We start from the raw sequence: 24,000 nt of genomic DNA, 5'->3' as shown, positions 1-24,000 counted from the left end.
ACAGCCCCTGAGGTCATCCAGTTCAGGCCTGGGCTTGGGGCAGGGCTGGGCCTGGCAGAGCTCCCTGCAGGCTCAGCCCCAGTGCTGGGCAGCAATGGTCACGGTCACGGGTGTCATGCCTTCATCTGCAAGGGAGAGGGCAGGCGAGGCCCCTCCCCCAGGCCACGTTGCTGCCCAGCGCACTGCCCAAGCTCACCTGGACCAGGAGACTCGGCCCATCCTGTTCTCTCTCCAGCTGAGCCCTGACCGGCCCCCTTGCTCGTGGAGCGCTTCTTATTGGGGTCAGTCCCCTTACTGCTCCTGGGATGTGGGGAGGAAGAGCTGTCCGGCTTGGGCCGGCCCCTCCCCGTCCGTCAGGCCTGGTCTTCCTGGCCCCCTGCTTGCTGCCCACCGGTCGCTGGTGCAGGGGGACTTTGTCCCCGGGAGGGAGGAGGTTTCTGAGTGTCCTCTCAGCACATTCTCTTGTCCGTCCCTGCTACCCGCTGCCCGGCGCGGGCCCCGCGGTCCCTCCCAGGGCCTCCTTCCTGTGCGGGGGTGGGGATGCTGCAGCCCAATTGGTGGGGTCTGCGTCCACTGTCTCCAGCACATGCTCTGGTCCCTCTGAAGGGTCTGTTTGGTGGCCACGGGGAGGCAGAAGGAAGCTGAGGGCCTGGCATGGGAGCGTCTGTCCTGAGCAGCCCCTCAGGCAGGTCCCCCACCCTGGGCCTGGACCTCCTTGGACACCTGTGGCAGCAGTGACTGTGCCTGCGGAGGACCCTCCCCAAACAGCTCCCGACACAGCGGGAGCTCAGTGAGCAGACGAACATCGCAGGGCTGCCTCACAGGCCAGGGGTGAAGGGAGAGCCCCTCCCTCCCTCCGGGCTCACGCCTCTGGGCCGTTCTGTAGAGGAGGGGAGACCTGCTCCAGCAGGACCGGGAACAGCCTCTGCCGGGCCCTGCCGCTCCGGCCTGCAGCCCAGTCCCCGGGGTCTGGTCCCCAGACCCTTTCAGGAGCCACCCTCTGAGCTGGGTCTGGACCCGGGCTGGACTTGCAGGCGACTCTGACAGCAGCACCCCTCCCCTGCACACAGACCAGTGCGGGGCCTGGGAATCCTGGCTGGGATTCCAGCACCTGCAGGGGCTTACGGTACTGTGGGCACAGCTCGCGACCTTAGGTTGTGGCCCCGGGGTGAACACGCAGAGTGGCCCCCGGGACGCTCTGCCACCAGGCTGTTCTGGGCGGACGTGCTGCTGACCGGCCGGGGCTCAGGCCTCGGGGCTGCCTGGGGGGTCCCAGCAGAGGCCGCTGCAGCCCCAGAAGCAGCATCTGGGCTGGGGGAAGTGGGGCTGGGGGCCCAAGGCAGGCCAAAGCCTGGCCGGCTGCTGAGTGATGGCGGTGCTGCCTTTGAGGGGCGTGGGGGGCTGGGGTTCTGTGCGAGGCGGCTCCCGCTCGGCCCTGACGGCCAGGAAGGCAGCCAGGTCGAGGTCCAGCATGGCCACCCCTCCGCGGGGCGTGGGTGTGCTCTGGCGGCACTGCGGGCAGGGGATCCAGCGCTGCTCGTGGGCTGGCGTGTCCAGCCGCCGCACGCACGCCTGGCAGAAGGTGTGACCGCAGTAGAGGCGGCGGGGTAGGTGCCCAGTGAGGTCATAGGCTGAGTAGCAGATGACGCAGTCACCTCGCTGGGGCCCAGCGGCTGTGCCCTCTTCGGAGGCCCGGGGACCCTCTGGCGGCAGCATCCTGGGGGAGGCATGCAGGGGGGTTGCAGCCTACCCATCCCAGGCTGCCCGTGCTTGTCCTGCATGGTTGGGGCCTCAGCACCAGAAGCCCCACCGGATGACAGGAGCCCAGGAGCCCAGGCCTCTGCAGACACGGGAGGGTGGGTGGTGGCCAGTGGGCCTGGTGGACACCAGGCTCTGGGCACAGCCTGGGTCCCTGTGACTGCTGCTGGGCAGCATCCTGCCCTGCTCTCTGGTCTCCCTCTGTGGCTCTCGTGTGCCATCCCAGGCCCGAACCCACCCCAGCCTGCCTGAGCCCCAGGCCTCTCTTACCTGCATCCGCTCTGCTGGGTGGCTATGTCCAGCCAGAGGGTGGCTGGGCGTAGGGGGGACCCAGGGCGCCCTGCGGCTCCCTCCTTGGGGCTCGCGTTACTGGCCTACCACGGACCAGTCAGCAGGGAGGCAGGTGGTGGCTGTGGGCAGGCGTGGGCTCCCCTTTCAGCCACAAAGAGCTTGCAACTGGATCCACCGACACCACCAACTCATCAGGAGATAAGGGCCCCCCCCCACTCTGCCTGCCCCGCCCCCTTCATGCGCAGACCCAGCTCCACTAACCCCTCACCCAGGCCTGGCTTTGCCACTCAACTTTGCCCATCTTCCCACTTCGTCCACCCAGACCTGTGCCCAGCCCACCCGCACTCATACTCCACCCCCACCTCATGATGGGAAAGCTTTTTGGCTTTGACCTGGGTGATGCCTGTTCTTCAGCTCTTAGTTCAAGCGTCACCTCCTCCAGGAAGCCTGCCAGGACCCCCACCAGCTCAGAGCTCTGAGGGGTCCTTCTGCTGTGTGGCTCAAGCACAGTCACAGTGTGTGTGTGTCCATGTTGATTTGTCCTATTGCCTTTGTCCCTGTCTGGGCTAGGCCTGTCATGTTCCCATCACAAGCCAGCCCCATAAGGCTCCAAGGAGGCCCTCAAGCACAGGAGTGGAGATCCCCGCTCATACAGAGACCACCCAGAAACTCTCTGAGGTGCAGGGCACCGTGGGCAGCTCCGGATGCCCTCCTCAGAGGCCACCTCCCCCTGGCCTCTGCCTGGTCAAAGCTCTGGGGCCAGCCCAGTGACATAGCAGAATGGGGTGTGTTGGGAAGGGTGGGTTGAGGTCAGGACCCCAGAACCCTCTCCGTCCTGCTACAGGAAGCCAGGCCCAGAGGGTCCCCTCCTTACTCCTGCCATCCCGGCAGGCCCCCGCCTCCTGGGCTGGTCAGACGGGTTTTTGGTGGCTGGCCCAGGTGGGGTCATCTTCCTGTGCGGGCCAGTCATGGGGCAGGGCCGGGAGCCTGAGCCCCGTGGAGTCAGGCCACTGACACGCCTGCCCACGCCCAGGGACCAGTCCTGCCGTGTGGCCAGTCACCAGGGGTCGGGGGGAAGGCTGGCACCAGGACACGTCCATCCTGCGGGGCCAGCTTGGCCTCCTCCGGCTCTCTCTGCCTGGTCCCGGAAACATCAGTGTGCTCAGTACCGGCCTCGCTGCTCAGTCTTCACACGGGCATCCCGGCCTCACCCCCGTGCCAAACGGCTCAGCTCCCCACATGCCCCCGACGCAGGTGCGCTGCTCTGCTGGACAGGTGGGGGACAGGTGGCCCAGCGCCTTCTCTGCCCACCTCCACGAAGCCCAGGCCCCAGAGGCAGGACAGCGGGGAGAAGCACACGGCAGATGTTCAGGAATTGGATGTTCTGTGGGAAACCAGGAAAACACCCTGGCCGAGGCAGGGCAGTGAGTCACGGGTGGGCAGGCTCGGTGCTGGTCACCTGGGCTCCCACTCCTGGAAACCTGCCCGCGCTGGTGCCACCCAACGCTGCGCTGCCAGCACAGTCCTCCTCCTGGAGGCTTCTCTCGGGCTCCACTCCTGGTTCCAGGCCCAGCACGCCCCTGCTGTGTGACCCGCAGACTCTCCTGTCTCCCGTGCTCGCCCTCGGCCCCAGGGAATGCAGGGCAGCTCAAGCCCAGGCCCGACCAGCCTTCCCGTCCGGCCTCTGGGCCAACCTGGGAGTGCAGAGCAGGTTAGGTTGTCATGAGGCCGCCCCACCCCGGAATGTCCCATAGCGGCTGGCAGCCTGTGGTGGTCTCTAGCCTGGGACCCTCCCGAAGCGGGTAGCAGCAAAGAAGAGGGGCCGGGACGAAGGTCGCTCTGCTTTATTGCCTGGCCCTGGGCCTTGAAGAGGTGGTCAAGGGTGTCCCGGGGGCTACCATTATGGCTAGCGCCCAGGGCTCTGTTTCAGGGGCGGGGGCTGAGCTGTCAGCCTTCTCGGTGGGTAGGTGCCGCTGTCCAAGGTGGGGAGCAGCCAACACCCATGACAACAGGCCAGTGGCTGTTCCAACTGTCCAGGCACTGCTGTGGCCACCTGAGCAGAGGCCCGGGCTTGCCGTGTGGGGGCGCCCCGCAGCAGGCCCTGCGGCCCAGGGGCCAGGCTAGGAAATGACACAGCACCAGCAGTGACGGGCAGTGTTGCCGCCACACCCCATCGGCGGCAGGCCAGCATAGGTCAGTCCTGCCTGGCGCTGCCCACTGCCATAGGGGGTGCAGGGCTGCTGCCAGGCCTGCTGGCCCTGGATGGAGGCAGCCCCCTTGGCACCCTTGGGTCCTGGGGCCTCCTCGGTAGGCTCCAGGGTGCAGGACCCCACGGGCAGGGGCTGAGACTCCAAGGAGGATGGAGCCGCCTCCAGCTGCTGCCCCAGCTTGGGCCGCAGGTGAGCCCTCGGGATGCTGACATGGGCATACGGGTCCTTGACGAGCATCTCAGGGGGGTCCATGGCTTGGCCTGGCAGGGGTGGGCAGAGGAGACAAAATCAGCTCAGTGGAGGGGAACCCAAGAAAAGCCAGGCTGTGGAAGCGCCTGAGTGTGTGTGTGAGGCCTATGTGTCAGTGCACGTGCAAGGTAGCGGAGAGTAAGGAGAGTGAGGGCCAGTGTCTCCTAGCTGCCCCCAGGTGTCCCCTGCCCTCCCTGAGAGACAGGGCCCTGTGACGGAGCTGGGAGTGGGGTGGGGGGCTGGGATATGCAGCTAAGCTGGTCCTACAGGGGGTGCGGAATCCCCTCAGCCCAGGACCCACCTGAAGTGGTGACGGCAGCAAGCTGTCTTGTTCTCTGGGCCAGGTCCCAGTGCCTGTGAGCTGAGCGACTGGCAGCTGCCTTTTCCCTCCTGGGGAAGGGCGGGGCTCAAAGATGGGGTTCCCAGGATCCCAGGAGGCCCCAGCTCCTGGAGCACAGCGGCCACCCACCGTTCCTTTTTTGGATGGGTGTTGACTGCAGCCTGGCGTCCCAGGGACATTGCCAGCCTGGGTGATTCAGCCTCAACGCATCTGGGGCATGTCCTGGCCCTCCAGGGACCTGCAGCTCACCAGAAGGCAGGACAGGAGGCGAGTCTGGGGTCAGGCCTGCAGGTGGTCTGGGGGCCCAGCCATTACTCACACGTCTCAGAGCCTCTGCTTCGAAGCAGAGAGCAGAGGTCCTCACTGTGACCCAAGCCTCTACCCCGCAGGCAGAGACCAAGATGTTTGCGAACACACGGCTTGGAGGTTTGCTGGTTTTTTTAACTGATAAGAAATGCTTGGTTTACACACCTTTGCTGATAAAACTTACTTATCTTACGATTGGCGACATGGGCTTCATACACAAGTGACGTTTCTAGCTCATTTCTTAAACTAGTTTCCCTCTGGTTGGTGGCCTCGTGGGCCAGAAGCCCCCGATCCCTCAGCGTCCCCATCCTTGGCCCTTGCATCCCCTCCATCTGTGAGGGGGCACATAGCACCTGCCGTACAGGGTCGCTGTATGTGGGGGGGTGGATGTGAGCACTGGGGTCTTGGGTTTGGGCCTGGCACGGTGAGCTCCGCTTGGGGCAACCGGGACAGTAGGGTGCGGCCTGGACACGCACCCCTAGTCCTTGGCGCTCGGGGGGCACCCCCAGGAAGGGCGGGATCAAATCAGACACGGCACAGAGGCCAGCTGACCAGAGTGGCCTGCACGGGGCCGGTCAGACCGGTCCGGACATGAGTAGTACCGATGCGGCACCAGACGTAGGGGCAATTAGGCCCAAAGACCGGGAAGTTCGGAGGCGGACAACAGAGGTCCAGTGCGCAGGCGTCAGAAGCCCCGCCCACAGCCCCTACAGATTCTGCCCCTTGCTGAGAGGAGGCTGGCGCATGCGCAAAACAGGACTGACAGGGTGGGGGTGGAGGTGCGCCCGGTGGGAACTATATTCCCCAGAAGCCTCTGCGCTCAAGGGTCTTCCTAAACACCAGGTTCGGGGTCAGCTGGCCTCATCTGTCCAGGACCCGGCTTGGGCTGCACCATCTCTGAGCCGCCCGGCTCGGGAGGCGTGGGTTTGGGCGGGCTCTGGGCGGGAGCCTTGCACTGGGTGGACTTTACCTCCAGGGGCGGGGCCTCGGGTAAGGGGTGGGGCCTAGTGGCCGGTACCACCTTGGGTGCGCGCCTAGGGAGTTGGTGGGGAGATGAGCAAAGCCCTTGCCTAGACTGGACCCCCAGTCCTCCCCTGGCCGGGGCTGCCGCAGGTACTCTGCCTTCGCGCCAGGGCCCCATAAGCACCCCGCTGCCCCTCCCACGGGGCACCTGCACACTAGCACACATGCTCTCGCTGAATGGGGGAGGGCACAGAGGCGCAGGCACTAGCCTGAGATGGCAAAGAGCGGCAAAGTCAAGGCCTATGGGCCAGGGGTGCCTCTGCAGTCTGTTTTGCCCGCGTGGGGCCCTCTATCAGGAGCGCCGACCTTTCCGGGCTCTTTTGCCTGCAGGACTTGGGGCTAGGTGTATAGCCAGGTGCAGTCTGGCCTGTACAGAGCAGAGGAGCTGTGGCCAGAAGGGGCTGGGACTGTCCAGGGTTAGGTGCATGGCCCAGTGCTGATCAAAGGAGTGCCAGCATGCCATGTGGTGGCCCTGGCAGGTTAGGGAAAGGCTCTCTGGAGGCCCATGCAGCCCTGGTCCCTTGCCCTGTATTTGTCAGCATGTCCTCTGTCTTCCCTCTCACCTGAGAGCTCCTCACAGGCAGAGGGCGTATCCCGGGGGGGTGGCAAGGAAGCCTGGCCTGAGGAAGAAGCAGAAAGAAATGGAGCCTCTGTGCTGGGTGCGGTCAGGTTAGCACACAACTCTGTGACAACGGGACACGTGCTGACCTGCTGGGATGCCAGAAAGGGCCACCTCACCCTGTGTAGGTGCGTGTCCTCCCTGAGCTGCCCCATGGCAGCCTGTCCAGCTGTCTGTTTGACCTTCCACCTACCCCTCACACCACCCATCTGTCCAACTGTCCTGTCCTTGGAGCATTCTCCCAACTACCGGTCCTCCCTCCATTCACTCCTCTGATTGTGGCTTGCCTGCCCCTGATCACCCTCTTCTGTCACATCGCGGTCTTTGAAACAGCCTGCTGCACCTGTGAGCCAGAAAACCCTGGAGGCATTCCCACTGGGGGCCGAGTGGAAGGACAAGCAGAGACCCTGACTCTGGCGGGGACACAAGGCAGTCCCATGGTGGGGTCCTGGGAACCAGCTTTCATGGGACCACCCCTAGGCTCTCTCCTCCCCTTCCTCCCTCTGGCACTGTGAGAGCTCAAAGCAGGCTTTCCCTTACAGAATTGAGGCGGGGGGCTTAACTAGGACCCAGGCTCAGCCAGGCGGGGACGGGGGAAGGGGAGGCAGGAGGGGGGACGCCGCGGAGATCCTGACCCCCACGCGGCCCGCGCGGGGAGGAGGAGGGCGACCCCGAGAGCGGGCGCCAGGCCCGCGGCGGATCGAGGGGCGGCAGAGAGACTGGCCCCGCCCCGCGGACCCCGCGCGGGTCCCTAGGCGGGGGGGGGGTGGCGCTGCGGGCGCGGGCGGGCGCCGCGCGCACTGCGGTCCCCGCGCCTCCGCCGCAGAGCGCGCCACGCTCGGCACGCACCTGCCGCCGCCGCCGCCGCCGCGCCGAGCCGAGCCCTGCGCTCCACGCCCCCGGGAGCCGCCGCGGCCCGGCCATCGCCCGAGGTCGCCGCCAGAGCCGCCGGAGCCACCGGGCCAAGGCGCGGGCGCCGCATCCAGGCCTGCCTTTGAGACAACCTCTGCGGCGGCGGCGCGCGGCCCGGCCGGGGACGCCAGGCTGGGGCAGGTGAGTGCGGGCGGGGCGGGACAGCGCGGGGTCGCCGCTCGCCGGCCTCCACTCCTAGGCGGAGGTCGGGCCTCGGGAACGGGGACAGGGGAGGGGGCTGGGTTCCGAGTCTGGCGAGGGTAAGGGTCAGAGGTCGGGCACCCTTTTGTGCAGGGTGAGGGTGAGGGTGAGGGTGAGGGTGAGGGTGAGGGTGAGGGTGGGCCCGGGCGCTGCGCTCACGCTGTCTCTCACCTGCAGCTCGGGCCCGGTGAAGGCCTCTCCTCTGCTCCCGCCGCGGCCGCCGCCGCCGCCGCCGAGCTTGCAGCCCGGGTCCTTCCGCAGCCAGGGCTCAGGCTAGCTGCCTTCCCTGGGTGCCCTGTCCTGGAGCCATGGGGCCCACCTAGCCCCTGCCTGCCCGGATGTCCCGGCCCCGGGACGGCTGATCTCGGCTGCAGGGGGACACCCCCCAACGCCCCCTCGCCAGCCTCAGCAGCCAGAGACCCTGGGTGAGCCCCTGGGCCCGACCTCCAGCCCAGGGCAGTCTCCCACACCCCCCTGCCCCTGTTCCTCTCCTCCTCCCCCGCTCCTTCCTCCTCCTCCTCGGACTGGACCTGAGAAGCCACTGTGGCCACTGGGGGGGGCCCTTCCCCCCAAGCTCTTGCCAGCCTCCCCCAGGAGTCCACAGGGCGTCCAGGGTCCCCACCAGGCCTGGCGGGACCAGGATGCTGCCCCCTCTCCTCCCCCCCGGCCCCACCCAACTCCCCCACCCACCCGAACACCCAGTCTGACTGGAGACAGCTGGATGCCGGCTGACCCTGGGCCCGAGGCGGGCAGTGGCTGGCCGAGCTTCCTCATGTCCTGCCTGAAGGGCCCCCATGTCATCCTCAAGATGGAGGCCATGAAGATGGTCCACCCTGAGAAGTTCCCCGAGCTGCAGGCGGCCGCCCCCTGCTTCCCACCTGCACCCCGGCCCACCCCTGCTCTGGCACCCAAGAGAGCCTGGCCCTCAGACACAGAGATCATCGTCAACCAGGCCTGTGGGGGGGACATGCCTGCCTTGGAAGGGGCGCCCTGCACCCCGCCACTCCCACGTCGGCCCCGCAAGGGCAGCGCGGAGCTGGGCTTCCCCCGAGTGGCGCCGGCGGACGAGGTCATCGTGAATCAGTACGTGATTCGGCCTGGCCCTGCGGCCTCAGGGGCCTCCACGGCAGCGGCAGCGGCAGCGGCAGCGGCTGCAGGAGAGCCTCTGGAGTGCCCCACCTGCGGGCACACGTACAACGTCACGCAGCGGCGGCCCCGCGTGCTGTCCTGCCTGCACTCTGTGTGTGAGCAGTGCTTGCAGATTCTCTACGAGTCTTGCCCCAAGTACAAGTTCATCTCCTGTCCCACCTGCCGCCGCGAGACTGTGCTCTTCACTGACTACGGCCTGGCTGCGCTGGCCGTCAACACGTCCATCTTGAGCCGCCTGCCACCTGAGGCACTGACCGCTCCGTCCGGTGGCCAGTGGGGGGGCGAGCCTGAGGGCAGCTGCTACCAGACCTTCCGGCAGTACTGCGGGGCCGCGTGCACCTGCCACGTGCGGAACCCGCTGTCTGCCTGCTCCATCATGTAGCGCCCGCCCGCCCGCCCGCCCGCCTGCCCGCCACCGCCCACCGGTCCTCGCTCGCTGCTTCTTCAGGGATCTGGCCCTGCCCTGTTGCCCACTGACCCCTTGCCCACCACAGCTTCTGGCCCCCACCCACGTGGCACTGTCGCTGCAGCCAACCTTGCCATTAAAACTCTGCCAAAGTTTGCACCTCGTTCCCTGGACTGAAGCCTAGGCCTGCGCACAGGCCTGGGCCAGGGTGGGCACGCAGGGCTGCAGCCCTGACAGGGTCCAGGCTGGAGCAGCCAGAGGAAGGCCCAGTGCTGTTTGGGGTCAACCTGGTCTGCTCGCTGGGGGCCGGTCTGGTCCAGGCACGCTGCCCAGGAGGGCTGGGCCTGACACTCATGTGTGTGTGTGTGTGTGTGTGTGTGTGTGTGTGTGTGTGTGTATGTGTGTGTGTGAGAGAGAACGCCCCACACCTCTATGCGGAGCCAGCCTCTGTGTGTGTGTGTGTGTGTGTGTGTGTGTGTGTGTGTGTGAACGCCCCACACCTCTATGCGGAGCCAGCCTCCTGTATGTGCCAGGCGGGACTGTGGGGGCAGGTGTGCAAAGCAGGCCCAGCTGGGCAAAGGGAGGACGCTTCCTCTGCACCGGCCGCTGGATGTGAGTGGAGCCAACGGGGGGACAAGTCAGTCCAGCTGGCCCCTGGTGCCCACCTGATCCTCTGAGGTTATGTGAGAATGGCCTTGGGGCCAGCCTGGGCTGGGGTTGGGACAAAGGCTGGCCGCAGTCACGATCAGGTATGAGGACCGGAGGAGGGTCTCCTGTCTGGCACTAGAACGACCTGGATTTGGAGAAGGAACTTTGTCGCCTGGTTGGTGAAGGCAGGGTAAAGATGACAGCAATGTAGCCACAACAGTGTCAGTAGCAGCTACCGTTTATTACCGAGAGCCATCTCGCGCGCTGGGCACAGGGCTCAGCATGTCACCAACGCGCCCAGGAGGTGGTGCTGTGATGGCGCCTGTCCTTCAGATAAAGGCCCCGGCTCCCCAAAGGGAGGTCACAGAGGAGGCAGGGGCAGAACTGGGGCCCAGCTTGGTGCTGTGCGTCTCCAGGGCCTGGTTGGGCCCACGTCCCTTGAAGCTGAGGGGCGTGCGCTGACCCTCCGGCTGTTCAGGGTCGCCACTTGGATCCTGACTGGCCAGGTGAGCAGGCCCTCTGTGGGCTGGGCCTGTGCGGCAGGAGCCCTCCCCTCGGCTACCCTGACCTTCAGGGAACACACGCTGGGCCTTATCTGGAACGTGGGCAGGTGGGGGGCCTGCAGCCCCGGCCCAGGGCTCCGCCCACTCCAAGGACTCGACTCCCTGCCAAGCCTGTGTTCACTTTCGTGTCCATTGCACCCGTCCCGTCCCGCTCCTGCAGGCAGGCCAGGCGGGAGGGCAGAGACAGCCCAGCAGCAGTGTGGGGCCTGTCCATCGAGGGGCCCTTGGGGCCCTTGTCACAGACCTCCTCCAGTGCTGTCCTGGGCATCGGTGGCTCATGTCCGGGCAGCAGGGCAGTCTGGAGTCCCTGGCTGCGTCAGATGCTGAACACAGGCTCCTGGGTGGCCCTGCCCGGGTGCTGGGTCTTGGTTGAAGGCTAGTGCCCCGGTCACCCTTGGGTCCTTCAGCCTGGTCATCGGGCCTCAGGGCAAGGTGCTCCCAAGGCCCCATGGCACCAAGGCTCGGGCCAGTCTGGGCCTCCTGTCCGCTGGCGGCCATGGCTGTCCCAGACCCAGGCGGTGCTGGTGGCGGCCGTGATGGGCTCTGCTTAGTGGCGGGAGCTGTCCAGCAGCACGAAGAGCAACCCCAGCAGCGCGAGTGGAGCGAAGATGAGCAGCAGCCCCAGCAGCTCGAGGGCCAGCAGCCCCAGCAGTGCCAGGCGGCGGGCGCAGGGCCCCCGTTCCCGCAGGGCCCAGAGCCGGGAGCCCAGGCAGGGCGGGCAGGGCAGAAAGGGCAGGCAGCCTCGGCTGCCCACAGGCCCCGGCAGGAAGCGCAGCTGGTAGCGGCGCTCTAGGGAGGCCCAGGGCCCGGGGCCCCGGCGGGGCGGCATGGCGAGGGCGGTGGGCGCAGGGCGCTGGGGCCCATCGGCTTGGAGCAGCTCCTCCTGCAGCCGGCAGATCGCCCACTCGAGCGTGGGTGTTTTCTGGCGACACAGCGGGCAGCACACCTGGCCCAGGTCAGCACTGGGGGCTGCACCCAGCAGCCGGTGCAGGCAGCCCGCACACAGGCCGTGGCCGCAGTTCAGCAGGGTGAGGCGGTGCTCCCCGGGCCCGTAGGCCTCAGTGCAGATGGGGCACTCCTCATCCTCGTTCTCTGTGGGCCAGGCCCAGGGGCGGGCCGAGGCTGCGGCCCCCAGCAGGGGCTCACTGTCTGGAGTCCTGGCACCCTGGGGGCTCCCAAGGGCCCCGCTGTCCGACCCATTATCTACCAGCACTTGGCGCAGAGGGTCCAGGTGCTCAGGGCCCAGGGAGGCCAAAGGCAGACTGGTGAGCCCAGAGCTGAGGTCAGCAGGGCCATGAGTGGGGGCCCCAGGGCACAGTTCAGGGGCGGTGCCTCCAGCGCAGGGGTCAGGATGGGTGGGTGGGGACCCCAGGGCGGCGACGGGGCAGGCCGGGGCTGTGAAGGTCAGTGTGGCCCTCCGGGGCTGGGGCACGGCCTGGCACTGACCTTGCAGCGACTGCCTCCTCCTCCTGGCTCCAGGCCCCACTCAGAGTAAACTCCACTCGGGCCCCAACAGCCGTGCCAGCTGCGGGCAGCTCCTGGGCCCAGCGTGCCGTCCCGTCCCCAAGAGGCTCTGCCAGGCCCAGCCGCAGCGATCCCTGTGTCAGCCAGCTGTATTCTAGGCGGCGGCGCTGTGGGCAGGCCAGCCTAACTCCTCCAGCAGGAATTCCACTCCCGGGGTGGGGACACAGCGCACACGTCCCTCCCCCACCAGCCTGGGCCCCGCCCCTCCCCTCCCACCCGAGACCCCGCCCCCTCCCTCCCAGGGCCCTGGGCTGCTCTGCCCTGGGCTGGGAGGGGACGGTCGACGCCAGCCTTGCCCGGTGCCTCTCCAGGCCTCCCCCTACTGGGCCATCAGGGCCAGGGCAGAGCTTGTACAAGGAGGGCAAACAGCTGGCACCCACCGCGTGAGAATTGGGCACCGAGGTGTGGGGCTGAGCAATGGTGCCCTCGCGCCCAGCAGGGTGGGCTATTCCATCACCAGCAGGGCGGGTGAGCTGTGGGCCCACCCACCACCTGAGAAGCACTATGGCACAAGGAAGAGCAGGTAAGAAGCGGCCGCCCAGAGCCCATCCTTTATTGCTCAGGCTGTACGGTGTGGGCTGCCTGGGGGTCTCCTCCCGCTGCTCGGGGTCTGTGCAGGAAGGAGAGCTGACTGTCCTCCCAGCTGGGACTGGACAGGGAGAGAGGTAACAATGGTCTCCAGAGAGCAGCAGTCAGAGTGGCCGTGGCCAACAGCAGGACGGCTCCTCAGGCCCACGTCTCGGTCTGGAAACGCAGGGTCCGCTGGAGCCTGGCGAGGTAGGCGGCCGCGGTGGGGCCGGAGAGCCCGCCCTCCTCCTGGAAGATGGACGTCAGGGCGTCCGACACATCAGCTGGCATGTACTTGGCGTTGCTGGAGGGAAAGGCAGGCTAGGGCTCAGCACGGTCGGAGTCCCCAGGGGACTGGTCCCCCGCCACGACCTGCGTCCGGGCTCACCCCGCCAGGTAGAAGTGAGCGCCCCGGAGATCCAGCAGTCCCCACACCAGCGGCCCGAGCTCCCGGAGCCGGTGCTGCACATACACCTTCTGCTCCTGCAGGGCGAGGGGACGGGGTGAGTCTGCGCCCCCCAGCGTCCCTCCCCGCCCCCCCACACCCACCTGCTCCCGGGAGAAGGCCGTGACGAGAGTCAGGCAGCCCCGCGTCTGCAGCTCCTTCCACTCGGCCTCCCAGTAGAAGTCCTGGTCCCGCTGGCGGCAGCCGAAGAACAAGACGTTTCCTGGGGAAGCGCGGGGGCCTTGAGCCAGGACTTGGGCCCTTGAGGTTCAGCCCGGCCGCCACCCCGCCTGAGACTCTGTGCTCACCGGTCTCACCCTGGGCCACTCGCTCCTGGATGGCCGCTCGGAAGGGGGCCACACCAGTGCCTGGCCCCACCATGATCACAGGCGTGTCTGGTGTCTTTGGGAACGTCAGGCCCCCGGACCGCACCCACAGGGGCACCCGAACAGGTCCTATCGCGGGAGGGAGGCAGCGTGAAGAAGCTCGGAGGCCCAGGGCCCTAGCCCGGGACTGGCTGTGGTACACGCGGGGGAACGGGGCCTGCGCACGGCCCCCCGCCCCAGGGAGCCAGGGTCACCTTGCCCAGGGTCCAGAGACGCCAGCCAGTTGGAACAGAGGCCCCGGCGGGGCTCCTTGAGGCGTGTCTGGTACTGCACCACTGCCACGAGAATCTGCAGCCGCGAGGGGTGGGCCTGGGGGAGGGGACAGTGGGTACCCTGCCCTGCTTCAGGCTCCAGCCGCTTCACCCGGCTGGGTCCTAGTGGCCGGTGAGGGTTGGGGAAGGCCCAGAGCCCTCACGCAGGGCCCCGCTGCCCACCCTGGTGGCCCCGGCCCTGGCTGCCCCGAGGCCGGCCCCTCACCAGCAGAGAAGAGGCAATGGAGAAGGCCCGTGGCCGGATCAGGGGGATGAGGTCCAACAGGTAGTCCGGGGGGATGGCGCAAGCCGTGTGTGGGAAGTCGCACAGCACCTGGCGGAGACAGCCTCAGAAGGGCTGCGGCTGGAACGGCCACACACGCCCACCCGCCCGCCAGCCCCTGCCCGCACCTCCAGGACCGTCCTGCGGGGCCGGGTGCAGTACTCGCACAGCTCCTCCTGGCCCTGGGCCGAGCTGAACTCCAGCAGCTTCTCCCGCTCGAGCTCATGGCAGGAGAGGTAGGCCAAGAGCTCAAAGAAGGAGCGGCGGGGGACGCTGGTGATGTCCAGGTACTGGGACACGAGGCGCTGAATGGAGCAGGGCTGGGGCAGCCGTGTGGGGCAGGGGACACCTGCAGTGGGGAACGGGAGGCTGTGGGGGGCTGGGGACGCGGGTGGGGGCGCAGTGCACGGTGGCAGCAGCGGCGGCTGGGGCTCACCTGGCTCCCGGGGCTGCAGCGTGAAGTGCTGGTCGGGGTCCAGGCCCAGTGCCTGACAGAACTGCTGGACGTGGCTGGCCGTGTTCTCGGGCTGTATCAGCACCACGTCGCCGGCCACAAAGCTGTGGGGGACACCCAGGACTCTGGGGGACTTCAGAGGAAGGAAACAAGCGGCCAGGGAGGGCGGGGGGGGGGGTCCTTGGTCCCCCCTCCCTGGCCGCCGTCTCTCTTCTCTTCCCCACTGAGTGCCCGCTTTGGAAGAGGACCTGCTGAACCCCAGACCACGGTCCCCACTGCTGCGGCCGTGCCCCCCACGGGTCCCCAGGACCAGCCCTCACCTGACCCCAGAGCCCGTGATGTCGAACTCAATCAGCCGAACATCCTGGAAGTGTGAGGGGCCGGTGACCCTCTGATTGGTGACCATGGGTGCCAGGAAGGGCTGTAGCTCTGAAGGGGGTCCCTGAGGGTCTGTCCCGGCCACACACAGCTCCTCAGAGCACGTGCTGGGGACCTCCTGGAGGAACTTCAGGGTGAACTTGGAGGGCCAGCTGTGAAGGGGGAAGACACTTGTCGGACCACTGGCCAGCCTGGACGAGCGGCCTGCTGCGCCTGCAGGCGCCGCCCCAAGGCCACACTTACGGGATTCCAGGCGGGCTCAGGCCGAGGTCAAGGGGCAAAGGGTGCGGCCCCAGCACCTTCTCCCACAGGTCGTGCAGCCAGGGGTCGATGGTGGCGTCGGGCCTGCAGAGAGCACGTGCACCCTGGTCTGGGGACCCCGCTCCCGGCTGGGCCTGCAGGAGGGTGCTCCGCCCCCCACTCACCCCAGCTCGTGCTGGTCATCGCCCAGGCACACGGGCAGGAGGGCGCTGCCCCCGAGCTGCAGCAGCCGTCGGTGCAGCTTCTTGGCCACAAAGTTGAACCTACGGAGAGACGGAGGCTGGCGCTGACCCGGGCCCCAGGCGGGGGCAGAAGGGAAGCACCCAGCTGGCTGCGCAGGGTGGAGGGTCCCAAGTCTTCCTGGGGTCACTTCGTTGCTCCCTGAAGGGCAGCTCCTCGCGGAGCCACTGTCAACGGAAGGGTCTCTCACCCCTCCTGTGGGCGCGCCCACCAGCAGGAATGGATGTCTACGTTACGCACTGAACAGAACCCCTAAGCCCCCGTAGGCAAGGATAACTATGCCACCCATTTTCTGTCCTTTTCGCCTGGACGACTGCAGGCCTCATGCTGCGTCCGGCTCTGGAGGTGTCTGTACCCAGCGACCCCTCCCTCAGCTCCTGTGCTGCACAGTTACGGTTTTAATATCTTGGGAACCTAACGCCATGCATACCCTTGAACACAAAGCCCTCTGTACTTCCCCAAGAAATAACGCAGAGCGATAGCATTCTCTGCTTAGGACATGGCTACGTTGTGAAAACGTTGAAAGAAAAAAAGCAGAGGCAGGCAGTCCCATGGCCACGTCCAGGGAAGTGCTGGCTTCAGGGTGGCTCCCAGGGGCTGGGGTCTTTTGTGCCTGCCGCCTGTTCGCAGCTCACTGTTCTATGTGCTCTTCGCAAGCCCAAACGTCTCACGAAAGGCTTTTTATGAAAGCGGGGGAAGAGCAAGGTAGGCCTTTGTTGCCCTACGTCACACGGTGACAGGTGACGCTGGCTCAGACCTCGGACGTCCGGCTCCAAACATCACCTCCTGCCCTGGAAGGTGCCTTGGGCGTGACCCCAGCCCGGCACCCACCTTGCCGCCCTGCCCACTTCCTGCATGGATCTGGCCTGCCCTCCGAGCCCTGGGGCCTCTGGCCATGGAGGAAGTGCCCGCCAGAGAGTATCTGTGGGACGAGGACGCATGGCCAGGGCCACATCCCGAAGTGGGAGCCCTGGGGGCCGGGTCACCCAGCCCTCTGCCGGGACACCTTGTGCTTGACCCCAAAGACAGTCTCTGCAGGCCAGCAGCCTGCCCACCCTTACTCACTTGGCGTAAGATGAGTCCCCAAGGCCCAGGACAGCAAAGTCCATCTGACAGAGGGAGGTCGACGGCAGGTTCCTCCGGAAGATGAACCTCCAGAAGCTCTACAGCAGGAGAGACCGAGCCCGAGTCCCTCTCCTTCCGACTGCAGGGCCACCTGCTGGGCAGCCCGTGCAGCAGCACATCCCATTCCACTCCCTGCCCTGGCCTCGCTGCAGGCCGACAGAGGTGCTTTAAACAAAGCTCCCCTTCACCTTTGGCCACTGGTGACCTGAGCCCTGAGACACTGCCCTCTGGGTACGGTCCAGGTTTCGCCTCACAGCCCACCTCCCTTCTGCTTTGTACCTGGCCAGACAGAGGCCCCCTGGGGTGGAGGGGTCCTGGGCCTGTCGGGGCACAATTCTGCCTACTGGCCCTGGACTGCTCCCTGGAGTTCTCAAGACTTTCCTGCATGGGCCACCGCTGGGGACCACGCCTGCTCTGCCTCCTGAGACCCCCTGCTCATTCCTGCTTAGACCTTGTCTCAGGCAGGCTGTGGAGCCCCCCAGGGTGCTTCCTGAGAAAGGGTCCAGAGAAGATGCAATTCCCACGGCTTATGTCTGAAAATGCCTGGCCTCCCCTCACACTGCCTGGTAGACAACAGGGCACACTTTACATGAAATCGTCTTCCCCGAGAGCCTGAAGCTTTGCTCTGAGCTGGTCCAACCGGGTGATCGCTGCCGAGAAGCCAGCGTCGCTCTGTGCCCTGCTCTGTCCCTCGCTAGACACCTGGCCACTCTGCGCCCAACAGCTGAAACCCACACGAGACGTGTGTCAGTGGGAGCCCTGTTCACACCCCACGGGCCCTTCCTGGGCACATGGTGGGCTCGCGGGCTGGAGACTCGTCCTTCAGTCTTGTTGCTTCCCTTGGTAATTCCCTCACCACTCTTCCCGTTTCGAGGCTACTGGAATAATCTCGGAATTCTGATATTATCTTTCTTGTTTCCTATCTCGTTATATTCTCTCGGAGGATTTCTCAATGTTATCTTCTGATCTGGTATCATTTTAAGCAGTGTTTCCTCATCCGTAGCTCTGCCCAGGTTTTGCATTTCTGTCCCAAGGGTGCCAAGCTCTCCCTTCTCACAGATGGAACCCTGGCTGCTCTGCCCCTGTTCCGCCGGGTTCCGCTTGTGCTTCTCTTGGTCACTGTCCTTCACGGGGTCTTTCCTTGAGAGCGTGGTCATTCTTTCTGCTCTATGTGTACTTAAGAATCTGATAGAGGGGGATTCTCTGGTGGCGCAATGGCTAAGAATCCACCTGCCAGGGCTTCCCTGGTGGCGCAGTGGTTGAGAATCCGCCTGCCAATGCAGGGGACACGGGTCAAGCCCTGGTCCGGGAAGATCCCACATGCCGCGGAGCGATGAAGACCGTGCGCCACAACTACTGAACCTGTGCTCTAGAGCCCGCGTGCCACAACTACTGAAGCCCGTGTGCCTAGAGCCCATGCTCCGCAACAAGAGAAGCCACCGCGACGAGTAGCCCCCGCTCGACACAACTAGAGAAAGCCCGCACGCAGCAACGGAGACCCAATGCGGCCAAAAAATAAACAAATAAATAAATTTATTAAAAAAAAAAAGCGCTGATAGAAAACCCCAAGTTCGCACCTGTCACCAGTGGGGCAAGGCCCTGACTGCCTGGGAGGGCACACCTGGCCAGTGTCCTCAGAGGACCGTGACAAGGAGGCTGGGCTCTTCCTGTTTAGTGTGCAGCCGGTCCCGGGGCCCCTGGTCTGAGCCTCTCAAAGGAGCCTCCAGTCCGTGCTGTTGGGAGGGTCCCATCCTGACCACTTCCGTAGGGTGTCCATCCCGGCACTCTGCCCTCCTTTATCCACCCTCGTCCCAGTGTCACTGTCACCACCTTCATGCTGTTGTATTCCGACGTGAAGTCTGTACCTCTGCCAGCGGACCTGATGGAGGTCTTCATCGCCTCCCCCGCCCCACCCTGCGTCTCTGGCATCCACCATCCTCCTGCCTTTGGTCTTCCAGACTTGCCTCCTCTCCTGTGCGTGCTCCTGTGTGGGCTCTCCCACAGCATCCCCACTCCAACCCAGTTCTTCAACCTTCTGCCTCCTTTCCCCCACCAACATTTAAACAGGGCTGCGTTTCTCCGTCTCACGGGTATCCTCTTTTTAACCCCTTAGCCCCACTCAGAGCAATAAGCCTTTTTGAATTGCTTCGTGTACAGACGTTCCTCAAGGCTTCTCTCCCCGAGATCACCAGCAGTCCCTTTGCTGATAAACCCCAGCAATGCCTCTCGGGCCTCATCCTACTTCATCTCCCTGCAGCTCTGAGTGCCGGAGACCATCCTCTGGAAACAGTCAACTCTCTGCCCTTGACCTTGGAGATGGTGTGCTCCCTCTTCTTGCTGCTGGGGCCACTTTCCCGCCCCTCACAGGCTTTTCTCCACCTTCCACGCCCTTCGTGCTTAGGGCAGCTGCCCTGGGGGAGGGAGGCGCTCCTTTTCTCTCGCCTCCACATTCTGGTCACTGTGACATCCACCTCCACCCCGGATCCTCACCGGGGCTCCAGACCAGCTGCGCGTCTCCACCCGGGTGATGTCCAGGCACCTCACCCTCCCTATTCTCTTGCTTCTGTGCCTGGAACCACCATCCATCCTACTACCTGAGCCCAATTTCCTGTCTTGATTCCACCTTCTTTCTCATCTTTGAGATATGATTACACATTCGATCAACTCTACCTTAACATCTCTGGAGTGGGTCCACGTTCCTCTACTCTGCCACCATCCTGGCTCAAGCCACCAGGCTCTTGGCTGCGCTGTGCGCCCCCCGCCCCCCGCATTGTCCCTGCTCTCCTGCAGCCTGTTCCCCCTGCAGACAAGTGCTAGTTTTGCTAGAATATGAACGTGACCACGTCGTCCCATGGGTTCCATGGCCCTTTGTTTCAAGTCCATCTGCCTCCCTGTGACTGCTGGGCTTCTTGGGATCTGACCTGGCTGCCTGCCCCCTTCTCCTCTCCAACCCCGACCATCCTGAACTGCTTTCTGTTCATCCCAGAGGCTGGGCTGTTTTTCTCCTCTGCAGAGGCTGCTCCCTCTTTCCTGGTGCCTGGCTAGCCCCCACTTATCCTTCAGGACTTAGCCTATACGCCTTTCTTCCAGAAAGCTCTCCCTGAACTCCCAGAATGAGCTAGACAGCCCTTATTGATGCTCCCATAACATCTGGCACTTTCCCTGGAAGCATGCATTTCCTGGCATAGTAACTACCCATTCAACTCTTTCACTTTTGCTGTATTTTGAGCTCTGAAAGGGTAGAAACGTGACTACTGGGTTCATAGCCAGATTCCCAGCACTAGATTATGCTCGGAATACAGTGTGTGCTCAAAAGACGGTCAAAGAATCGAAGAATGTTCCCTGAAGGTCAGTTTTGAAATACACACAAGACCCATAACAGATTTATATATAGTCCTGGAAAAACATGAAAAGCTAAAGTGGTAGCCTGTGAAGAGTTTATTAAGATGGACAACCAGAGCCCCCAGCTCCACCTAACGCTCTCCTCCCAAATCCATGGCTGACGTGCAGCAGATATAGTAGGGCAAGTATTTATTGTGCTTCTCAAGACTTTCCAGGCAATGAAAATGGGGTGAGGGCCGAAGGCAGGGATCTGAGCTCCTAGGCACAGTAAGCCACTTCAGGTCAGCCTTACCTTCATGTTGTCCGGGGGCTCTCCTTGGCCTGTAGTTGCACAAACAAATATCACCAGGGGCTCATTTATCAGATTCACCTCAACAAAAAGACACATATGTAAGGCCGCGGGCTGTAATGACCAGGCATCCTCCCAGCAGCCTGGCTCCGTCTCCTTCACTCAGAGAGATGGAGTAAATGTGCTTAACACCCGCGAACGGCTGGCCTGCCTTCTCTCTTTCAGGGTCCACCCTCCTACCTCACCCCCTCCGCCATGTGCTAAGCTGGCCGCTGTTCCCAAGCTTTCTCGGCCCCTAAATCTGCCGTAACGGAAGGGCCCGCTCTCAGACAAAACGCGGCGCCCTAGGGTCAAGGGCTCTGGGGGCCGGCACCCCAAGCCTGCTGGGTCTCCCCGCCGAGGCCCAGGGAGCCCTCACCACGGGGTAGGAGTCCAGGGCCTGCACCCGGCAGCCAACCTCCCTGCGCCGGGCCTCGCGGCTCAGCCTCTCCGACACATCTTCGGCTGTGCCTGTCTGGCTGCCGAAGAGCACCAGAAGCCGCGTGTTCGGCATCGGGGTGCGCCCCGGGGTCCCCTGCATTCAGAAACTGGACCGGCAGGGAGCTCCCGCTGGCCCGGGCGCCCGGGATCGGCTCGGACTTCCGACTTCCGGCGTCGGCCGGAAGTGACGCCCTTGGGCCGCGCCCGGCGGGGCATGGCGTCCGAACAAGGCGGTCGTCGGCTGGCGGCCAGTGCTGGGTCCCGGGCGGGGGCCGGGGGATTGGCTGCGTACCGGGGCCGAGGGCCGGGGCAGGCGGGGTCAATTTCTGCCTCTCGCTGGCCGCGGCGGCGACGGCGGCAGGCGCCAGCGAGGCCCGTGGGGAGTGGCGGCGCAGCCTGGCGGGTGGGACCATCGGCCGGGCCCTGGCCCGCGCTCAACCGGCGCGATGCTTTTCTCGCTCCGGGAGCTGGTGCAGTGGCTGGGCTTCGCTACCTTCGAGATCTTCGTGCACCTGTTGGCTCTGCTGGTGTTTTGCGTGCTGCTGGCCCTGCGTGTGGACGGCCTGGCTCCCGGCCTCTCCTGGTGGAACGTGTTCGTGCCCTTCTTCGCCGCTGACGGGCTCAGCACCTACTTCACCACTATCGTCTCCGTGCGCCTCTTCCAGGATGGAGAGAAGCGGCTGGCTGTGCTCCGCCTTTTCTGGGTCCTCACGGTTCTTGGCCTGAAGTTCGTCTTCGAGATGTTGTTGTGCCAGAAGCTGGTGGAGCAGACTCGGGAGCTCTGGTTTGGCCTGATCACGTCTCCGGTCTTCATTCTCCTGCAGCTGCTCATGATCCGTGCCTGCCGGGTCAACTAGCCTCGCAGAAGATAAGCTAGAATGCGGGACCCCAGGCTGAGGTCCCACTTCCACCGCACCGGAGAAGTCTGGGTCTGAAAGCCAGCTTGTGCCCTGCTGGGTGCCCAGCTTTCTATCAGTCGTCTCTGAAATGGTTCCCTCAGCAGGGCCAGAAAGAACAGCCTTGATTCTTAAAATGTATTCCCTCTTATTTCATCCTTTGAATAGCTAATCTTGAATTGAGATCCTGAGAAGGATCCTGAGAAGGCCAGACAGTCCTGAACTCTTCTGACAGTTGGAAACTGCATATAAGTAAAATGTCCTGATGGGCTCTGAGTATTTTCATGGATCCTGGGAAAGTACCCACTGTGCAAAGGCTGCAAAGCTGGACTCGGGATCTCCCCTGGCCAGCAGTGCTGACCTGAGAACTTACTGCCCCATCCCCCCAGACAAGACTTCCTTAGATGCTTGAGCTCTAAAAAGTGTAAACCAGCTTGTGTCTCCTCCCCAGTTGCACTGGGGAGGATGGCTCTTTCTTCATTCCAGCCCAGGCAGACAGGAGTATGTCGAATAAGCATGATCGGGACCCTATCTGGATATCTGTCGCCTGAGAAAAGAACTTGCTTTCAACGCGCTGCTTGTCTTCTTATCCCAGCAGATTGCAGTGTCACGACTTTTCCACCACCTCATGGCCGGCACTGTTAGTGCACCTGAGACCTTTAGGCCGCCCTAAGGGACCAGAGAGAGGAACAGGTGCTCTGACGCGCATAGCCATTGAGACCTACACGTGGGAAGTTTGCAGATGGTCTCAGGCCACGCCTGTTGGCCTAAGGGCTTTGGTTTGATGCCAGTCAGGTGCCAAATGAGAACATTTGCTGAGATAAAAATAAAATAAGAGAATGTTTTGCTGAAATGCACAGTGGTTGCCTGACCTTTTGAGGGTGAAATGAGATGAATGCTGAGACACTCCCTGCTGTGTGGTGTAGCTGGTTACAGAGCGGGGGTTGTAGGGGGGGGGGGTGCTGGAACTTGGCTAGAGCGTACTGGGTGGATGGGGGCCAGTTCCCTTGGAGAATCCCTGCTTCCTGCCTAGGGAGCCAGGGTGAAGACAACCCAGGTGGACCAGTGTTGAGGACCTACCAAGCAGTTTGTGTGACATCAGAGTCTTTGTGGGCCTTGCTGATCTGCAGAGCAGGGGTCAGCAGTCTGTGGCTTGGGGTCTGTTTCTGTGCTGCGTATCAGCTAAGAATAACTTTTCCATTTTCAAAGGGTTGTAAGAACGAAGAAGAATGTGACAGAAAGTGAATGTGGCCTGCAGTGTACAGGGTCTCTCAGTCTTGGCACAGTTGGCCTTTTGGGTCGGATCACTGCTGTGTGTGCAGAGGGAGAGGCCGTTCTGAGCATTGTAGAGTGTTTAGCGGCATCCCTGGCCTCCACTCACTAGATGCCAATAGCACCCCTCACTTGTGACAACCACAAGTGTCTCCAGACATTGCCAGGTCTCCTGGAGGACAAAACTGTCCCTGGTAAGAACCACTGGGCTAAAATATTTACTGTATGGCGCTTTACAGAACATGTCTTTGGACCCTTGTTCTAGTGAAGCAGCTTCATGACTCCTGTCCTGGGATGGATGCTGCATGGCCTGAACCATTGATATGCTTGAGTTGGAGGCTGGTGTAGTTTGTGCCACAGCTACAAAAATGTCTCCTACCCAGGATTGGCATAACTTGTGTCAAAGCCAGGTACAAGCTGACCGTTGGGAGCGGGTTTCCTTTTCATGTTATTCTTAGTTTGTGTGTTTTGTTGCTCCCCTGTTGTGTTTTGGTAGTTCAGGATTAGGTAATCCTGTCGGCACAGATGTGATGGGCATAAGAAGGCTTAGCTTCCTTCGGAGAGGTGATTTGAGCAGAGTCCTGAAGGAACACTTGACCTCTGGAAGGCCGTAATCCAGTTTCTTTTCTCCAGCTGAATAAACAGGGCTGTTAAAGTACCGTTAACGCAGTGGTAGCTGCAGACTGCCATGGGATCCAGAAGCTGCGAAGGGCCCTGGGTTGAAACCTGCCCCTGGTCTCTGCAGAGCCCCAGGCGCTCTTGGAGCCTGGTCCCTGACAGGTTAGTGGTGTGGGACTCAGTAGTGTCATTTTTGAACATCTGCTGACTGTAGGGCAGGTGATGGAAAGGCAGGTAACATTTGTCCTTGCCTGTGCCCACCAATTTCCCCTTCTCTCCTTGGCTCCCACAGGCCTGAAAGATTGTGGTGGGCACTGTGCAGCCCTCCACGGAGAGTGAGCTTCCTCACGGCAAGTAGGCAGAGAAGCTGTGCCCTCAGGGTTAGCCTTGGGATGGGGCCGGTTCAGCGGCTGAATGGAATACACGCCCTGGCTTTTGTGGCTCAGCGTTGGAGAGTTGTGGGCCTGCTTGTGTGCGAGGAGAGAGTCCCCTGCCTCTGTGCCTGCTCACAGCT

The 24,000-nt window shown here is 63.7% G+C and overlaps 6 protein-coding genes across 8 annotated transcripts; 2 read left to right on the top strand and 4 right to left on the bottom strand.

Moving 5' to 3' along the window:
* Positions 1–1,197: 1,197 nt before the first annotated feature.
* On the bottom strand, positions 1,198–1,847 carry RNF224 (ring finger protein 224). The gene has a single exon (XM_029203148.1). It carries the CDS (start codon positions 1,714–1,716, stop codon positions 1,246–1,248), a length of 471 nt encoding a protein of 156 aa, XP_029058981.1. The 5' UTR covers positions 1,717–1,847; the 3' UTR covers positions 1,198–1,245.
* A 406-nt stretch (positions 1,848–2,253) lies between these two features.
* Positions 2,254–6,066, bottom strand: CYSRT1 (cysteine rich tail 1). Its single transcript, XM_029203150.1, has one exon. It carries the CDS (start codon positions 4,509–4,511, stop codon positions 4,170–4,172), a length of 342 nt encoding a protein of 113 aa, XP_029058983.1. The 5' UTR covers positions 4,512–6,066; the 3' UTR covers positions 2,254–4,169.
* Positions 6,067–7,718: 1,652 nt separating this feature from the next.
* RNF208 (ring finger protein 208) lies at positions 7,719–9,626 on the top strand. Its single transcript, XM_029203222.1, has 2 exons — positions 7,719–7,849; positions 8,087–9,626. The coding sequence occupies exon 2, from the start codon at positions 8,631–8,633 to the stop codon at positions 9,438–9,440; it is 810 nt and encodes a 269-aa protein (XP_029059055.1). The 5' UTR covers positions 7,719–7,849; positions 8,087–8,630; the 3' UTR covers positions 9,441–9,626.
* A 713-nt stretch (positions 9,627–10,339) lies between these two features.
* On the bottom strand, positions 10,340–12,748 carry LOC114884517. Its single transcript, XM_029203506.1, has 2 exons — positions 12,685–12,748; positions 10,340–12,160 (listed from the first exon to the last, which is right to left on the bottom strand). Exons 1-2 carry the CDS (start codon positions 12,746–12,748, stop codon positions 11,223–11,225), a joined length of 1,002 nt encoding a protein of 333 aa, XP_029059339.1. The 3' UTR covers positions 10,340–11,222.
* NDOR1 (NADPH dependent diflavin oxidoreductase 1) lies at positions 12,737–21,140 on the bottom strand. 3 transcript variants are annotated; one of them, XM_029202976.1, is made up of 14 exons: positions 20,639–21,140; positions 20,224–20,252; positions 16,530–16,627; positions 15,389–15,487; positions 15,207–15,308; positions 14,906–15,115; positions 14,568–14,689; positions 14,260–14,480; positions 14,075–14,182; positions 13,792–13,906; positions 13,520–13,666; positions 13,316–13,434; positions 13,155–13,249; positions 12,737–13,070 (listed from the first exon to the last, which is right to left on the bottom strand). In XM_029202976.1, exons 1-14 carry the CDS (start codon positions 21,111–21,113, stop codon positions 12,926–12,928), a joined length of 2,085 nt encoding a protein of 694 aa, XP_029058809.1. In that variant the 5' UTR covers positions 21,114–21,140; the 3' UTR covers positions 12,737–12,925. The 3 variants fall into 3 exon arrangements, with proteins under 3 accessions (XP_029058809.1, XP_029058811.1, XP_029058810.1); XM_029202978.1 differs by having other exon boundaries at positions 20,224–20,301; positions 20,639–20,868; XM_029202977.1 differs by having other exon boundaries at positions 13,155–13,434; positions 20,224–20,301; positions 20,639–20,853.
* TMEM203 (transmembrane protein 203) lies at positions 21,113–22,449 on the top strand. Its single transcript, XM_029202979.1, has one exon. It carries the CDS (start codon positions 21,147–21,149, stop codon positions 21,555–21,557), a length of 411 nt encoding a protein of 136 aa, XP_029058812.1. The 5' UTR covers positions 21,113–21,146; the 3' UTR covers positions 21,558–22,449.
* Positions 22,450–24,000: the final 1,551 nt, after the last annotated feature.

Source organism: Monodon monoceros, unplaced genomic scaffold, assembly GCF_005190385.1.
Source record: "Monodon monoceros isolate NGI ecotype Baffin Bay Population unplaced genomic scaffold, NGI_Narwhal_1 Super_Scaffold_5, whole genome shotgun sequence".
In the NCBI taxonomy this organism is placed as follows: domain Eukaryota; kingdom Metazoa; phylum Chordata; class Mammalia; order Artiodactyla; family Monodontidae; genus Monodon; species Monodon monoceros.
This window is presented reverse-complemented; position numbering and strand designations above follow the sequence as displayed.

Excerpts from the sequence above, each read along its gene's own strand:
- RNF224 (XM_029203148.1), bottom strand. The coding sequence starts at position 1,716 with ATGCTGCCGCCAGAGGGTCCCCGGGCCTCCGAAGAGGGCACAGCCGCT.
- CYSRT1 (XM_029203150.1), bottom strand. The coding sequence starts at position 4,511 with ATGGACCCCCCTGAGATGCTCGTCAAGGACCCGTATGCCCATGTCAGC.
- RNF208 (XM_029203222.1), top strand. The coding sequence starts at position 8,631 with ATGCCGGCTGACCCTGGGCCCGAGGCGGGCAGTGGCTGGCCGAGCTTC.
- LOC114884517 (XM_029203506.1), bottom strand. The coding sequence starts at position 12,748 with ATGGGCTCTGGGCGGCCGCTTCTTACCTGCTCTTCCTTGTGCCATAGT. Across the intron at positions 12,161-12,684 it reads TAGTGCTTCTCAGGTGGTGG|TGGGGCCTGGAGCCAGGAGG; the intron begins GTGGGCCCACAG and ends GTTTACTCTGAG.
- NDOR1 (XM_029202976.1), bottom strand. The coding sequence starts at position 21,113 with ATGGTCCCACCCGCCAGGCTGCGCCGCCACTCCCCACGGGCCTCGCTG. Across the intron at positions 15,488-16,529 it reads GGGGACTCATCTTACGCCAA|GTTCAACTTTGTGGCCAAGA; the intron begins GTGAGTAAGGGT and ends GTCTCTCCGTAG. Across the intron at positions 15,309-15,388 it reads GATGACCAGCACGAGCTGGG|GCCCGACGCCACCATCGACC; the intron begins GTGAGTGGGGGG and ends TGCTCTCTGCAG.
- TMEM203 (XM_029202979.1), top strand. The coding sequence starts at position 21,147 with ATGCTTTTCTCGCTCCGGGAGCTGGTGCAGTGGCTGGGCTTCGCTACC.